This window comes from Physcomitrium patens, chromosome 24, assembly GCF_059467195.1.
Source record: "Physcomitrium patens ecotype Gransden chromosome 24, ASM5946719v1, whole genome shotgun sequence".
Classification (NCBI taxonomy): Eukaryota; Viridiplantae; Streptophyta; class Bryopsida; order Funariales; family Funariaceae; genus Physcomitrium; species Physcomitrium patens.
The window spans coordinates 10,929,353-10,944,803 of NC_143433.1; the positions used below are offsets into that span (position 1 = coordinate 10,929,353).

The window sequence follows — 15,451 nt, forward strand, 5'->3', positions numbered from 1 at the left end:
TTATTTGAGGCTATGATATTTGTCTCTAAGAAACAATAGCTACCTCCAGTATTGGACTCCAATGCCTTTACTAAAGAGCTCCATTTTCCTACTTTGACTCATTATTGACTTTGTGAATTTTGAGACTGTGAACTTGCCTTAACTTGCTGATACTTACATTTTGATGTTTTGAACAACCTCTGATCTGATGGCTTGGCTCTTGACAATAAAAACACAATCTTTTTTGCACTAATATTTGTTGACTTTATGGTGTCAATGATCCTTGTAAGGCATTAATCTCCATTGGCATTGGTTGTGGTCTCGTAATATTAGATAGCGACATAAGACTTTGTGCTACAAGTCATACTCCACGATTTTTGAAATCTATAGTATTGACCCTCTTTGTAATCTAAATTGCCTCTTCAAATGTTTGTGGATCTCTTAGCTCTACTTTTTGCTAGACTTTAGGTTTCAAACCTCATAGGAATTGATCCATCATCTCCACCTCTAAAACATTGTCAATTTGGACACATAAGAACTTGAATCATGAGACATAAACTTGCATCGATCTAGCTTGTATAAGATTTGCTAAGTAATCATGTGCTATCTTTTCTACATTGATGGACCAAAATTGATTCCTAAATTTGATCTCAAACTCCTCCTAGTCACAAAATCCACCTTGAGCTCTATAACTTTAAACTCGATGTTGCCACCAAATGGTTGTCACATCTCTCAAATAGTTGGCTGCATATATAATTCCTTCAGTGATATATGCCCTAGATAGTTAGAGGTATTTTTACATATTGAAGAGCCATTGACATACATCTTCTTGTATTAAAGTTCTATAATATGTATTAGGCTTGCTCAATTTCAACCTAGCAAATATCGACTCTCTTGTTCTCGAGGCTTCTATTTGTCTTACCAAAATAGCTATCTAGCCTAAGAAGTATTGTATTTGAGCCTCTATTTGAGATTGTTCTAGCAGATCTTCCATATTATAATTTTTCCATTGGACTCCACTATTATAATATCTTTTCACCTCCCGATTTTTTTTTTAAGAGTAGCTCATGGTATCTTCAACACAGTTCCTGATGAAACCATAACAACTGACTTTGGACTAAATGATGACTATTGACATGTTACTAAAAATAAATAATTTAATACTCGCTCTGATACGAATGAAATAAGACTAGACTATCTCAAAAATCTAAAATCTTTCTATTTTATAATAATATAGAATCTGATTACAAGATAATACAAATCAAATCAGAACAGAACTTAATAGAACTACACAGAATAGGATATGAAAGACAAACTGAGGAGATGGAAATAGAATATAACAAAACAAAATAGAATTGAATAAAAGGATGCAAAACCAAACTTTACTAAGAGAAAGGATCTGAAGCCATATTTGACTAGATGCCCCAAAAGGCTCTAGATAGTCCTATTTATATCTTATTCTATCACCTTGGATTTTTTAGAATATTCTTAGGTGGTAGATTCTACCTAAATAACTGCCTTAAACTTCTTTTTCAAAAGATTCTATGATAGGCCCTACTTAGATAACCACCTTAAGCCTTTTTAGAAGATTCTATGGTAGGCCCTATATAATTAACTGCCCTAAATTCTTTCAAGAATGTTCTACAGTGGATCCTATCTAGTCTACTAACTTAACTCTAATTCTAGAAACTTCCATGGTTCTAATTATCTATATAATTATCTTATCTATACCCTATTACAAAAGACTTCTTCACTTTTGTCAATGCCTTTCTAGTCCTTAGTCTTCTTTTAAGACTTTCTAATCTTCTTGTTTTTGGCAATAGCCATTCTAGTTCAATATTATATCATATTTGAATGACTTTCTAGTTCCTTTCAGTGATACAAGAGTGTATTGAGGATTTTCTTCCTTTGAGATTCATGTCCTTGAGAAGAATACAACTTGGATGGCTAAGAAAATATTACAATATAGAAATATACATATAATTAGATAGAATCTAAGATTATAAAATATAATCATTTTATTCTTTTTTAGTCCATATATGATAAGTATCAGTTTGTACATTAAAAAACTTTAATGCTTATTATTAGGATATTAGTATTTTAATTTTTAATTTTTTTAAATCTAAGAAAATGGATTTACTCTATAAATTTCAAACAAAATGAAACCTTAGTACAAGAGTGTTGTGATTCATATATAATACAATAGCCAACATCTTGATATTAAATGCTTTATAGTTGTTTGAAGGATTTTTTATAAAATAGTACATTAACCAAAAAAAAGAATAATCTAATAATATTATTTAATTATAAATAAAACCTCTATTATAATATTTATGTAGAACTTAATAAATTAAGAAGCATTAAACTTCCAAAAGTCATCAAAAATGTAAACTCAGCAAGCTTAGTATTAAATATGCAAGGACATTAAATAATGAGAATCACTAGGTAGACACCTCTAGTTTACTACATGGACACACTCCATGCCATACTAACAATACACCACTATAATAAGTTATTTAACAAGCCAAATATTAATATATTACTATCATAAGTTATTTAACAAGCCAAGCATTAATACACCACTATTATAAGTTATTTAATAAGCCAAACATTAGTGTTAGTGGGACTAAAAGATATAAAAATAATAACAAAAAAATAACAACCAACAATATAAGAACATTAGCAACACACAAATTAATTAAAGAAAAAAATAAACAATAAAGAGGATTGTCTACCTAACAAAACCTCTATGTAGACACCCTTTATAGTTAATTTTTGTATTGCTAATGTCATGGGTTGTTGTGGATTATTATTGTTTTTTTGTTATTATTTTTATATATTTCAACTTCTTCATTCTTGTCTAGCTTATTAAGAAAACTTGTACCAATGGCCAATTGTTGGTGTGGCACAAAATGTAAATACAATAAAAAGGGGTGTCCAGGCAACTGTTTCCTAAATAATAAATCATCTCACCACTGAACGTTTCACTGTGTGCTTCATTCCACAACCCATTTGTGTTGAAAGTCTTGCGTTGATATTGTACTTGCTCGGATGAACAAGGTCAGCATGAAGTTGACCGACACGGTGAAGAGTGAGCAAGTGGATAAAGAGATGGCCGATATAAAGAAATACCAGGCCAAAATTGAAGAACTTGGTCAGAAAGTATCAAACCTCAGTCGGGACAGCACCGATGAAGTCGGCACCGAGCAAAGCCTTCACGTAGCTGCTTTGTTACGTGGTCTTGCTGAAAAGCTCGCTGCGCAGGTTTTCTCATGTGACAACCCTTCGAGATTTGAGTCATGTGCTTTGAGCGAAGCGTGCATGGAACGACACATTGTGAGAGTGTAGAATTTGATGATGGGCAGGAACGGTGTAGAAGGTGTCATGGGTGAGGCAGGAGTTAGCTGTGGGATTCTTAGTGACCGGGTTTGGTGTTGGAGTATGACAGGAAGAGCAGGCAAAACAGACAGCTGTGGGAGTTGAGCAACTATCGACGTCGCTCCAGCAATTGAATCCTAGTCCTACAAAGGTAGGGGCGGTGAGGAGGTGTTTGGTTTGGATAGTGGAGTTAGATGTGGGTTGTGAATGTGAACTTGATTGATGGCACGTGTTAAGGAAGTGTAAAATGTTGTGGAGTTCTTGCTTTGTTTGTGGAGTGAATTTGAGAACAACGTAAAGGTAGAAGGGTCGTCAGTTGTTCCTCAAAAGAAAATATGGAACTAAAGGTAATTGACGGGACCAGCTGCAAGCCATCCTCTCCTAAATTCTAACAGTTTGTTGAAATCAATGTGGATCCATCATGTGATGGACATGCAATCTGTATGCTAAAAATTTCTTAGCTAATGTCTATGTTGGATAGATGATGCCCTATTTCACATCGTTAACATCAGTTCACTCCTGAATGTCAAAAAAACTTGCTTTTGCTGTTACAATTAGTTAATACCAAGGTGTATATTATTAGTCAGGACGATATTAGAAGTGAGTTTGTGACGATGTTATATATGTCATCATGCGAAAAAATTGTTTACGCTTATGGAGTGTCGAAGTCATATCTCTTCAAGGAGGGTGTTCAATCAAACGGTATATTCATGTGTTTCAAAAAAGCAAATCCACGTAGCCTTAACTGCAGATGTCAGAACTCATCATCACGTGGTTAAGCCACCGTCACACACGATTCATGCGGTTACTTTAAATTTCAAGCAGACTTTCTGGATTGTTGGGGAGCGGAATGACTTGACCAAGAATAAATGTTCTTTTTTGAGCGAGAATTGAAACAGAATCGCAGGTCTTGTGTATCTGAAGATTTGAAGTGCTCAAAGCTGAAACACGGAGGTTATTGAAGTGAACCTAACATCGTTTTACTTCCAACATTATATTTCTGCAAAGCTTTGTTTTGACAACAAGGTTTCAAACGCCAGTGTCACCACTTGCGTTTTCCTCGCCCTTGCGGAGGTGGACATAGCTACAACCGATTACACACTTAGCAACCAAAGACACGGTAAGCTTATTTGAAAAAATAAAAGAACCTATAATGAACTTGTAACACAAAAAATAAATAAATAAATAAATAAATAAATAAATCCCTTAATTGGACATTTAAGATGCTAACAAAGATCCCCCCAAAATAGCCATAAACCTCGACATTCACTCCGCAACTTCACCAGCGGCCATTCTGGCAACGACGATGACAATCGGAGTCTGTGGAATCATGTAGTTTTCCATGCTTCCACACTCATCAGCAGCAGCGTGACGGATGGTAAGTGAAGCATCGTTGGAAACGCCTGGAAGAGAATCACATGAAGGTTGAAACCGACGTGGGTCAACAGCACGTTTAGGCATCCTCCCTTCATCTTTATCTCCCCCCCCCCATTTTCTACTTCATCGGCAGCGTTGGAGCGTTTCTACCGCAGTCTGCTCCGGTGGCTTGTGCTCGTCGCGTCGCATCCCGCACATGACGCGCCCTTTTCAGAACGTGTGTCGTCTATCTAATTGCCGGAATCCGTGACCAATGCCTTGTTTTCCTCACAGAATCCAGGAGTGATGCTGCAAGAGAGTGTTTCGAGAGAGAAGAGAGAACAAATCGGTAAAAGCGGCATGTATTTTTACTAGAACCCTGAAGTTGGTTGTTTTAGACACTGTTCCCCTGAACAACCCCCAAATTCAGCTTATGAACGAACACCTTCATGTGGGTTGTCATCCTCAAGGTTGAGCCAAGACAAAGTTTTCTCACCTTGTTGTCTTCCTGGTGCTTTTCAGCATGCTTAGGCAAAAGAGGACCTAGATTGAGTTTACTGGGTTCACCCAACAGATGAACTCAGTAAACTTTGTATATGTTCATAAATCCCGCAGGCTGCCTTCCGGTATAGTTTGGGTTCTACCCAATTCAATATCCATGCGCAATGAGGTGCAACAAGTTGAACAAAATGTAGATCAATTCAAAGGACGTGAGATTTGAAATGCTCTTCATGTCCTACAATGGTTGGTGCAATGGTTGTGGACTTTGTTTGTGATGGGCAAGGTTTATCAAATTTTAGAAGTAAAAATGTTAGAAAGTTGATATTTGAGATGAAGAATTAACTGGACTGTCCTTAAGATACTAGAAACAAACCTAGATGGTGTCAAGGACAACATGTTGATTTTATTATTTAAAAACAATTGAATAATTAATTATTTAGGAATAAAATATCTTCAATAGGGCTACCAACATCATCTTCATTACTTTTGTATTACTAGGATAAACTAGCTCACCAAAAAGATTAATTCAAGTAGATGAACATTTAATACAAAAATTCATCCTCCCTAGTTCCTAATATAGGCATAGTTTTTCAACAACTTTTTTTGGTGGAACACTTCAAAAATAATTGGAGTTACAATAGAAAGTGGTAGATTTACTAAAATTAGGATGAGAGGTTTTGTTAATGATTGTATACATTAAAATTAAGTTTTAGCAAGCTATAAATATTTAAATATCATTTCAATAATATTGTGAAAAAAGTTTTTTCTTTTTCCTTTAAAGATAACAATTATATGCTAGTTGGGACATGACATGGCAAGAAAGGACAGTCATTTCAAGTTCTTTAAACCCTTCCTTCATGAACGAAGTTTTTATCATATAAAAACACAATCACATCTTTACTTGGATTCCTTAAATTCCTTAAATTCAATGGTATGTTTGTATTTTTTTCAATAACCATTTTTGATGTATTATGATATATGTAATATATAAGAGAATAATAACAAAGTGAAGGAATGGGTTGGAGAATAATGTTTTTGAGAAAGCAAATAGTGAACACAAGGGTTATAGTTAAATTTGATAAAAATATGAAAATATAAGAGAGGTAATTTTAATGAACTGTTTTAAGTAGAGATTGATGTTTCAAAATTTTTCCTTGAAATGGTTTCAGTATAAATCACTTAAAAGACAAACTACTTGAAAGATGAAACATACATAGGTGTCTATATACTTGAAAGGTTAATATTCTATATTAGAATGATATAATTCTTGATAGGAAAAGATGTATAAAGATGTGTCAAGTATTGATAAATTGTATGAGATTTGTCAAGTGTATTCAAACATGTACTGCCAAGATAGATTGAATCCAAAGTTTTGATTTGCAACTCATGACAAGTGGGTGGAGAATTTGATAGCAATATTTAAGGGTTACAGGTAGGAAGAACAATTAAAAATTAAAAATTAAATACTATGCAATGTTTGTATGAGACTAGTCATTAAACCAAGTGCGAGGACAAACATCACAAACAAAGACCATTCAAAATACAAGTTACTTTTGTTTTGGGAAAACACATTTGCTGTTACAATTGTGTTGAAAGTTAAAAGCAAATGAATGGGACCAACACCATTTTTATAACTAAATTTTTACATGCGGTGTATACTTTACACCAAATAATTAACACCAATTGATTCATTCATTACGATTCCAACAACGTTCCACGTTTTTATTTCATTTATTCACAGGTGGGTTTAATTTCCACTTTCTTTAACATTGAACCAAGCAAATAATAGTATTACCAAAAAGTAAAGAAGTAAAGCAGGGGGAAAAGAAAGTAAAATAATAAATAAAGAGAAAAATAAAGGGGAAAAAATCACAAGGAAAAAGAATGGCCACTAGCCACCAATAAACACTGCCATCTTTCAATTGCAGGCAGAACCACAGGTCCAGGAAAGCACTCCTCCCATTGGTTCCGACCCATCAGAAAGCCATCTCAGCAGTCCTTAATAGCCACTAGAAACTTGACATTTGTACTCGAAACTACGACCATAAGCTTTTATCGTGAGGCTTATCTTGTCTTGATAGGTCCATGCCCGTCGATTCGTATGTATATATTTGTGGCTAAGGACAGCCGTATATGACGTATGATACGGAGTGATATGTATTACAGGAGTATGCTTGTGCTTAATTATCGGTCGAGCGAGCATCGTATTCATCCTCTTCCGGCTGCTGAGAAAGAGGGGACGGGGGGGGAGGGGGAGGTAGGAAGGAGGTGCCCAAGGTTTGTGTATGTGGTCCTCGCGCCGGAGCTCCTTCTTCTTTATGGCCACGTTGTTACTGGACTTGTTGTTTATTTTGAATTACGTCCCTCCCGATTCTCTGCTTCGAGACCTCTGCGGAGTATCCTTTCCCGTGCCGCGAGGACCCCTTTCACGCCAGTTCTTGGAGTTGTTGCAATCACACTTAGGCCTGACTGACCCTGGTCGATCACGTTGGCATGGCGCAATTCCTGCGGATTACCAGTTTTTCGCGGCTCGTCACTCTTAGTCTCGCATGGAATCCTCTGGAATTGTTTTTGTGACGAATTTGTGGAAAAAATTGCGGTCAAGTCTTCTTTTCCCGCCTATGTGTCAAGAACGTGAGTACTCTCTTGCGGTGTTGGCTCGAGCTCAGGAGAGGCTGAAGAAGCGCCTAGCTGCTGGCGTTTATGTTTCCTAATTGGCGAATGTTTTCTGTGTGGCTGAGTAAGTTTTTATTTTTATTCTTTATATTTTTACATATATCATGGTGCTGGATTTGTGTTGTGAGCGGTTGAAAATTGGGGGTAGGGGAGGGGAACCGCGGAAGGGTGTGGTGTTGTGGAGTGTTTTTGATCGTATTAATAAGGTCAGCAAACGAGAGGAAGCTGTTCGGACGTCGTATTAGTATGTATTAGAGGTCTGCGAAGGACCAATGTTGGCTGATTAGAAAGCGTATGTCAAAAACGGATTGAGTTTGTTCCCGGGTTGTCAATTTGAAGAAGTAGTGGATGATCGGTGAGTGGAAGCATGTTGCAAATTAGACTATGCGGATAAGATTCCTGTTGTTTTCAGGACGTTGCTAAATGAAAGGAAAATGAAACTTTAAAAATCACTCTACGATGCAAGTACTTTTTTCCCTCTGCATAACTCAGGAGACAAGTTGTGATTATCTGAATATCGGAACAAGGTTTGATGTTGTTATTTGTTATTATCAAGTTGAGAGTAGGAAGGAATGCTATCTTTGACGCTCCCAATCCAACTGGATTAGAGTAAAGGCTTGTTGTGGCTTTTATGATCGATAGGGAGCAAGACGCGCGATCAAATAGTGATAAGCACATTCAGGGAACGCCTTATCATCTACGGTAGGTATTCAAGGAAGTGGATACTTATGCATTTTTCCAACACCTACCTTCCAAATGGTCCTACAATCAAGCTCGGGAGCTGTGCTGCATTGAGTAACGTGTCGTAATTTCCAGGAATTCTCTGTTGAACAGCTGCCGGGGGTATTTTAAACGACTTGTTAAGGAATGATTGAATCTGGAAATTAAGCTTGATAACGTAGCTAACAGTGAATCTGTCTCAAGTCGTCTTGAGTCATCGTTTTGTTCATTTCAATCAGCTGAGTGCCCCATTATTCTGTTATCTGCTTCTGGTTTTACAAGAGGTACGTCACTAGCATTTGACTTTCTTTACATAGTCGGTATTCTGCTCGTGCCGTGGTAGGGAACATGCTATGAGCTTGGACTTACTGAAATTCTCACATACCACTTTTTCATAGTGTTTTCGTCGATGAGTTTCTAAATGTAAACAGTATGACGAGAGTATTGTGTATCTCATTCTCGGGAAATCGAAGGCAGGTCAAGGTTTTCGTGGTGCAACTTGGTCACATTATAATGTAGTACGATCCTACTTGTTGTGAAAATTTTATCTTCTCTCTGGCATTAGCTAACCGTAGGTGAATAAGTTTAGAACTAATAATTCCAGTGATTTTTTTTCGAGATGACCAGGCCCTGTTTGGCTGCAATAAATTCTTGGTTTTAAATGAGACTGATATTTTTGAGGATTGAAGACGCTAACAGAGAATTTGACATTAATGGTCTTATACTGTGATTGTAGGTGTTTGCCTGACATCCTGGTCCATCCACATGAAGCCTTAAAACGTCAACCTCTGCACGAAACAGAGCTATCATGAAAGTAGAGATTATGATCTACCGTAATTTTGTATGCAGGCGCAAAGGGTTAGGAACCACAAAGTAGGAGCCATGCGGGGGGGCAGTGAGGGACCGAATTGGATACTCCTTGCTGGAGGAGCCGCTGTTACAGCATTGAGTTACGTCATTGGACGAAGGCAGAAGCATGGATTTGAAGATGTAGGAGACGTGCGTGAGGGAAAGTCGGGCAAGTTCGGGCTTGCGAATCACAATGGTAACCTTCATTCAAGTATTTTAATTGGATTCATGTTGTCTCTAATTAGTTGAAACATGATTTAGAAAGAAGTTTAAATATACCTCTTTAGAAAGCGTAACGTTTTCAAGATTGTACATTGGAATTACTGAAGTTGGTTTGTGATGGTGGTAACTGCATTCTTTTAGTGCAAGATGAAAGATGGAGTTCTTAATTTCAATTACAGTTTTAATGGCCTTTTTTTCTTTTTTCTTTTTTCTTTTTTTCTTTTTTTCTTTTTGCTCATAAATGTGCTTGTTGAGCTCGCACAGAAGAGTTCGCATTAATCTTACTCTATTCAGTTGCTGCTCACAATTTTGTCATTGGTTCATATAATTCTCTTGAGTAGGTAGAATTAGGCCAACGTCAGCACAGACGTTGTGCCTTCCCCCCTTCAAGGTTAAGTGTGGTTTTATAAGGCTCAAGCCAGGTCTGACGAATTACAAGCTCCATTTGCAGATATTTTTGAGCCTGAACACGACGATTTAGCATCATCAAAAACCTACTCGCATCAAGAATCATTTGGTAGTGTAACTTCGAACGAACTTGACGACTCTACGCGTTCAGGTCAGAATACTTGGCCTAATCTTGGGCTATGATAGCTATATTAGATTTGGCTATAGAATTTTAGATTCAAAATGTCGCACTCATTTTGTTGAAGATTATAATTTCAGTACCGCTCGCTTCCTGTCTAGTCATTTATGGTGGCGTTTCGTACATGGTGAATGAGATCTATTGCTAGTACTCATTAGTGTGTTGTCTCTGAGCAGGGTTGCCGACATCCCCAGCACGTGTGCACGGCACAAGCACACGAGGGCTTTGTGATGCTTTTCAAGCAAGCAATCATCTGGATAGGCGACATTCGCAAAATATTTCACAAGATGATCCTACAGTTGAATTCTCCAAGGAAGTGTTATCTGAGGAAGAAAGAGATTTTCAAAGGAGAATTTCAATCGCTCAGGAGGATATGCGACGTAGTTACCAGCAAGGTAATGGTCCATTTAGCAATAGCAAGTCGGGTACCTTTTTGGACCTTAATCTATTTGCAAAAAGTTCATTCATTACTCTTTGAACGAGTTGAGTAAACTCTCTGAATTTAGGAGGAAGTGTTAAAACAAAGCATGTCTAAATGGAACTTGCGATGTTTTTCAGGAGTGCTGATTGGTCGCTCAGCGAATCGAAACATGGTGCACAGATTGCGGAAGCAACTGAGGAGTCGAGACGAGATGATTTTGAGTATGCAGAACCAAATATCCGAGTATGATAGAAGCCTATCTCAGTCTGATGCTCATATGTCTGTGTTGCAAGCTCGTCTGGTGGAAAGCAGCAAGGTGATTTCGGACTTCTACACGGAGGTCCATCTTCTTCGGGCGCACTTAGCTGATCTTTTCCAGTTTGGTGGAAGGATAGAAGATTACAATCAGTTAGTAACTGAAGGTGCTGAACAGATCGCCAATTATGGAGATGAACACAGTGTAAGTAACGATGCACGTAACCTCGAGTTCGCCGTATGCTAATGTAGGTGTGATTCATTAGATGGATGTACGGAGCCTGTGTAATTAACCAGATAGATTTAGTTTAAAGTTTGTATTTGAATGTTCTCATCCAGGAGAATTTGTACATGCTTCAGAAGCGTACAAGTTAACACGAAAATCACCTTTTTGAGATGTCTTCATACCTGTACAGGATTTGAATTCAACATTGTTGGAGCTCAAGATGTTTAGAGAGGATTTGGATCGATTGAAAGAGGAGACAACTGCGAAAGAAAGTGCAAGGCAAGCTTTATCTCAGGGTTACAAAGCCTTGCTTGAGAAGGTAGACCGACTTGAATGTGCGTTAAAAGAGCAGGGAATGCTCGTTTCTGAGAAGGAGAATGAGCTAGACATAAATCGAATGGAGCTTGCCAGAGTCAATTCTAAATTGCAAGATATTCACCATCGGCTGCAAGCACAGGTCTCTACATTTCCTTGCTTTAGTTCCGTGTGTAACTGTGTAAAAAAGGCATTTGAAGTAAGAGTGTTGCATCGTTATTGTGCTTTAAGAGTTTTCTATTCCACCCTAAACGAGGAATTCACTGGTCGGTTTCCATATTTGACGATGATCGTCCGAGGGCCTTAAATCTGCATGAATCCTTTTATGGCAGGTCGAGGAGATGGAAGCTTTGAGGCACTGCAATGCAAAACTGGAGGCCTGTATTCACAAGTTCAATTTAAGAAGATTTAGTCCTCGAGGCATTCGCAGTAGTGAGGAGATCACTTCTTCAACAAGCACTGAAGTTTCAGACAGTTCAAGTCACCCTCGTGAAGGCGGAGAAGACCTGGAACTTTCTGACTTATGCTCTGAAGTTGAGTTGGACTTTACTGAGGACTACAATTATACTGCTGTAAGTGATAGCATGGTGGTAACCTTGCAGCAGGAAGTTGAGCAGCTTTCAACAGCTGTTTCTTCCCAATCCAAAGTGGTACGTGACGGCAGTCTTCCGTAGAATATTACATCTTTGTTTGAAGCATGGTGATGGAGCACTCACATTTGTTAGCTTAGACAATGGGAAGCAATGACTCGTGCGAATGAAAGTTTCTCTGTGCTTATGAGGTGAAATTATGATGATTCCTCGCAGGTGACTGAGCAAAAAGAATTAACAACCAATCTTGTTGAGGATCTTCAGGTAATATGACGGTGCCTTCTGAGCGATCAAAACTATAGATTATGGTTAACATCAAAATGATTAGAATTTGATCTTGTAATTTTATTTAATAAGAGTAGGAAAAAGGCACCATAATATTTGTAAAGAAAAGCAGAGATCTAAGGGGTTCATGTTTTATTATTTGTTAAGTTCATTAGTTATAATTTCAAATTAGGCAGTTTCCTTTCAGAAAAAATTTCTTACCTTGAGGTTGTCATATACTGAATTTCACACTTCACGTGGTGTCGAAAGGCGATGCCAGGCTCGTCAACCTGTTCTTCCCTGGAGAAGAGTTGTTGATCTTTGTTACGGATTTTTGTGTTTTCAGGTGAACGAGGTCAGCATGAAGTTGACCGACACGGTGAAGAGTGAGCAAGTGGATAAAGAGATGGCCGATATAAAGAAATACCAGGCCAAAATTGAAGAACTTGGTCAGAAAGTATCAAACCTCAGTCGGGACAGCACCGATGAAGTCGGCACCGAGCAAAGCCTTCACGTAGCTGCTTTGTTACGTGGTCTTGCTGAAAAGCTCGCTGCGCAGGTTTTCTCATGTGACAACCCTTCGAGATTTGAGTCATGTGCTTTGAGCGAAGCGTGCATGGAACGACACATTGTGAGAGTGTAGAATTTGATGATGGGCAGGAACGGTGTAGAAGGTGTCATGGGTGAGGCAGGAGTTAGCTGTGGGATTCTTAGTGACCGGGTTTGGTGTTGGAGTATGACAGGAAGAGCAGGCAAAACAGACAGCTGTGGGAGTTGAGCAACTATCGACGTCGCTCCAGCAATTGAATCCTAGTCCTACAAAGGTAGGGGCGGTGAGGAGGTGTTTGGTTTGGATAGTGGAGTTAGATGTGGGTTGTGAATGTGAACTTGATTGATGGCACGTGTTAAGGAAGTGTAAAATGTTGTGGAGTTCTTGCTTTGTTTGTGGAGTGAATTTGAGAACAACGTAAAGGTAGAAGGGTCGTCAGTTGTTCCTCAAAAGAAATGATGGTAATGTCCACATAAGTTGAACAACACTGTGTGTTTCATTTAACAGAGTGAGGAAGTTGAGATGCCGCTGGAGGGAGAGCCTGACTTAAAAGATGTGCATTCAAATGATGTTGGAAATATTAAAAACAATTCCTCTAGCGCTCATGTCAAGTAAGAGCCTCTTACTTTTCACTCCATTAAGTGCACTGATTGTTGTACATTAGGTCATCATAGATTGCATGATATGTTTTGTTTCTAATTTACATTCGATTTTTACAGATACGCAGATGAGGATAGCAATGTAATTATCAGCAGCAATAATGCGAATGATACTCACGTGGAGTATCAAGCTTTGGAGAGTAGACCTGTCCCTACTGAAGTAGAGAATACCGGTCATATAACATGGGACGTGCAGCAGAAGTACAGGTATTTCCCCTATGAGGTAGAGCAAGTGATGGCAGCTAATACTCCAGATAACGAGACTGTGGAATTTTTGCCCATACTAGAAGAGTTCTCTCCACTCGTGCGACAAGCAAGAAGCCCTCGACTGGGCACTGGAAGCTCTAGGAGATACTTGTTTAATTCAGGTACTACTGATGAGAGTGGCCAAGCAAATAGTTTGGAGGCTTCCAGTGGATATTTGGTGACTACTGCGGAGAGTCCTCTAGGAGTGCAATCAAGCACAGAGAGCCCTTTGTTGATAGATCGTTCCGATGCAGCTTCAACTTCTCCAGTCTCCCAAATGCTTTCACAATTGGATTTTAAGTCAGAGTTTCCTGAAACTTCTAGCTTGCAAGAAGCTTCAGTGGAAGTATTGCTGCCCGACTCTCCTAAGGAAATGGTCGAAGATGAAGAAGGTTTATTTGAGGAAGTCTATACTCCAAGAGCGGCCAGATCAATCGAGTCAGAAGCCAACAATTCAAGTGAGGAGGAGACGATTGGGGCTGCGCCTATTGACGAGTCCGAAACCAATACTCCAAGTGCGGACGGGATCATGGAGGCAGAGCATGTTGATGATTCAATTTCTGAGTCAGGATCTGAGTCAAGAGGCTCAATCGACGCTGAATTTGATGAGATACTGGATGGAACCCTCGAAGATCTGGTCAAAATCTTCTCGACATCTGTGACTCCCTCCGGCACACCTACATCCAGTGTCCTCTCTCAGAATAGTGGATCAAAAAGATTCCAAAATTTTTGAAAATTTCGAAATCATGTCTCTCTGTACGCTCGCACGGCTCGATATTTACGCGACAGAGGTAATTCTCGTGCTGAGCAACTCATCTCAGAAATCTGCAGCACTGTACAAGTAGGGGCACAAATTGTGAAGATTCAAAGCCAGCAGACGACCTGTTCAGTTCATTGATTATATTCTGGAGTTGTATTATGAAGTTGACGTCATCCTCTGACACATGATACTTGTGCATAATAGTGCAAAGTCCGTTCTAAAATTTGTGCGAGTAGAGTACTCTGTACTAGACAAACCAAGAGGTTTCCCCAAATCTTTGGTGTCTTTATTTGATGTCTTTCTGGAAAGTGAGTAAATCTTGATGGGGAATGCATGCTGAACGCCCTGTGTAAATTTTTAATTTTAAGAAAATCTTTTTTCCATTCCATTTTTTCCTTTTTGTTGAAATCCACTGCTTCCGACACAAATGCTGCCTGGATTGCAGGGGTGCTTTCATGGTTGCAGTTTTTTTGTTGACATTCCTTTACAGGAGCAGCAGACTAGCATTGTTCTTTAACGAGTGCTTAAGTGTTCTGATGCTTGGGCCAAGTCTTCTCTTTATTTCTGTGTCTACCCATATGAAGATTATCTGCACAGTGCGAATGCGGACCATGAAAAATGTAATTGACATGGTCGCTGTTCTGAAAAGGAAAACTCCTCTGACGGATCAAGGCCTAACTCCGATGTCCCCCTGTGGCTGTGCAACCAGTGAGGGGGTACGATACGACCTGTTCTCCACGAGAGAGGTGTTCATGAAGACCAGATATGTCTTTCTTCTATTGCTGCAATAAGTACTGAAATCGATGCTGCCTTGTGTGTAGTTTTCTATCATTGAGGTTTCGCCTATCTCTTGTTGAATCTACATAGGTACCTAGGATTTAAGGAATGAAAATCAGAT

General features: G+C 38.7%; 2 protein-coding genes across 5 annotated transcripts; both read left to right on the forward strand.

The window, feature by feature from the left end:
* Nucleotides 1-3,012: 3,012 nt before the first annotated feature.
* On the forward strand, nucleotides 3,013-3,689 carry LOC112276883 (uncharacterized). The gene is made up of 2 exons (XM_024508678.3): nucleotides 3,013-3,243; nucleotides 3,428-3,689. Exons 1-2 carry the CDS (start codon nucleotides 3,031-3,033, stop codon nucleotides 3,578-3,580), a joined length of 366 nt encoding a protein of 121 aa, XP_024364446.3. The 5' UTR covers nucleotides 3,013-3,030; the 3' UTR covers nucleotides 3,581-3,689.
* Nucleotides 3,690-7,359: 3,670 nt separating this feature from the next.
* Nucleotides 7,360-14,941, forward strand: LOC112276586 (uncharacterized). Of its 4 annotated transcripts, none has more exons than XM_024508004.3 (13): nucleotides 7,416-7,954; nucleotides 8,533-8,592; nucleotides 9,347-9,655; nucleotides 10,133-10,240; nucleotides 10,444-10,662; nucleotides 10,826-11,148; nucleotides 11,360-11,626; nucleotides 11,817-12,134; nucleotides 12,291-12,338; nucleotides 12,685-12,897; nucleotides 13,082-13,162; nucleotides 13,396-13,499; nucleotides 13,608-14,941. In XM_024508004.3, exons 3-13 carry the CDS (start codon nucleotides 9,454-9,456, stop codon nucleotides 14,524-14,526), a joined length of 2,802 nt encoding a protein of 933 aa, XP_024363772.1. In that variant the 5' UTR covers nucleotides 7,416-7,954; nucleotides 8,533-8,592; nucleotides 9,347-9,453; the 3' UTR covers nucleotides 14,527-14,941. The 4 variants fall into 4 exon arrangements, with proteins under 4 accessions (XP_024363771.1, XP_024363773.1, XP_024363772.1 ...); XM_024508006.3 differs by having other exon boundaries at nucleotides 9,460-9,655; XM_024508003.3 differs by lacking the exon at nucleotides 8,533-8,592 and having other exon boundaries at nucleotides 7,360-7,954.
* Nucleotides 14,942-15,451: the final 510 nt, after the last annotated feature.

Coding starts and splice junctions, on each gene's coding strand:
- LOC112276883 (XM_024508678.3), top strand. CDS start 3,031: ATGAACAAGGTCAGCATGAAGTTGACCGACACGGTGAAGAGTGAGCAA. Junction 3,244..3,427: donor CTGAAAAGCTCGCTGCGCAG/GTTTTCTCATGT, acceptor GGAGTATGACAG/GAAGAGCAGGCAAAACAGAC.
- LOC112276586 (XM_024508003.3), top strand. CDS start 9,454: ATGCAGGCGCAAAGGGTTAGGAACCACAAAGTAGGAGCCATGCGGGGG. Junction 10,663..10,825: donor GCGACGTAGTTACCAGCAAG/GTAATGGTCCAT, acceptor GATGTTTTTCAG/GAGTGCTGATTGGTCGCTCA. Junction 12,135..12,290: donor TTTCTTCCCAATCCAAAGTG/GTACGTGACGGC, acceptor GATTCCTCGCAG/GTGACTGAGCAAAAAGAATT.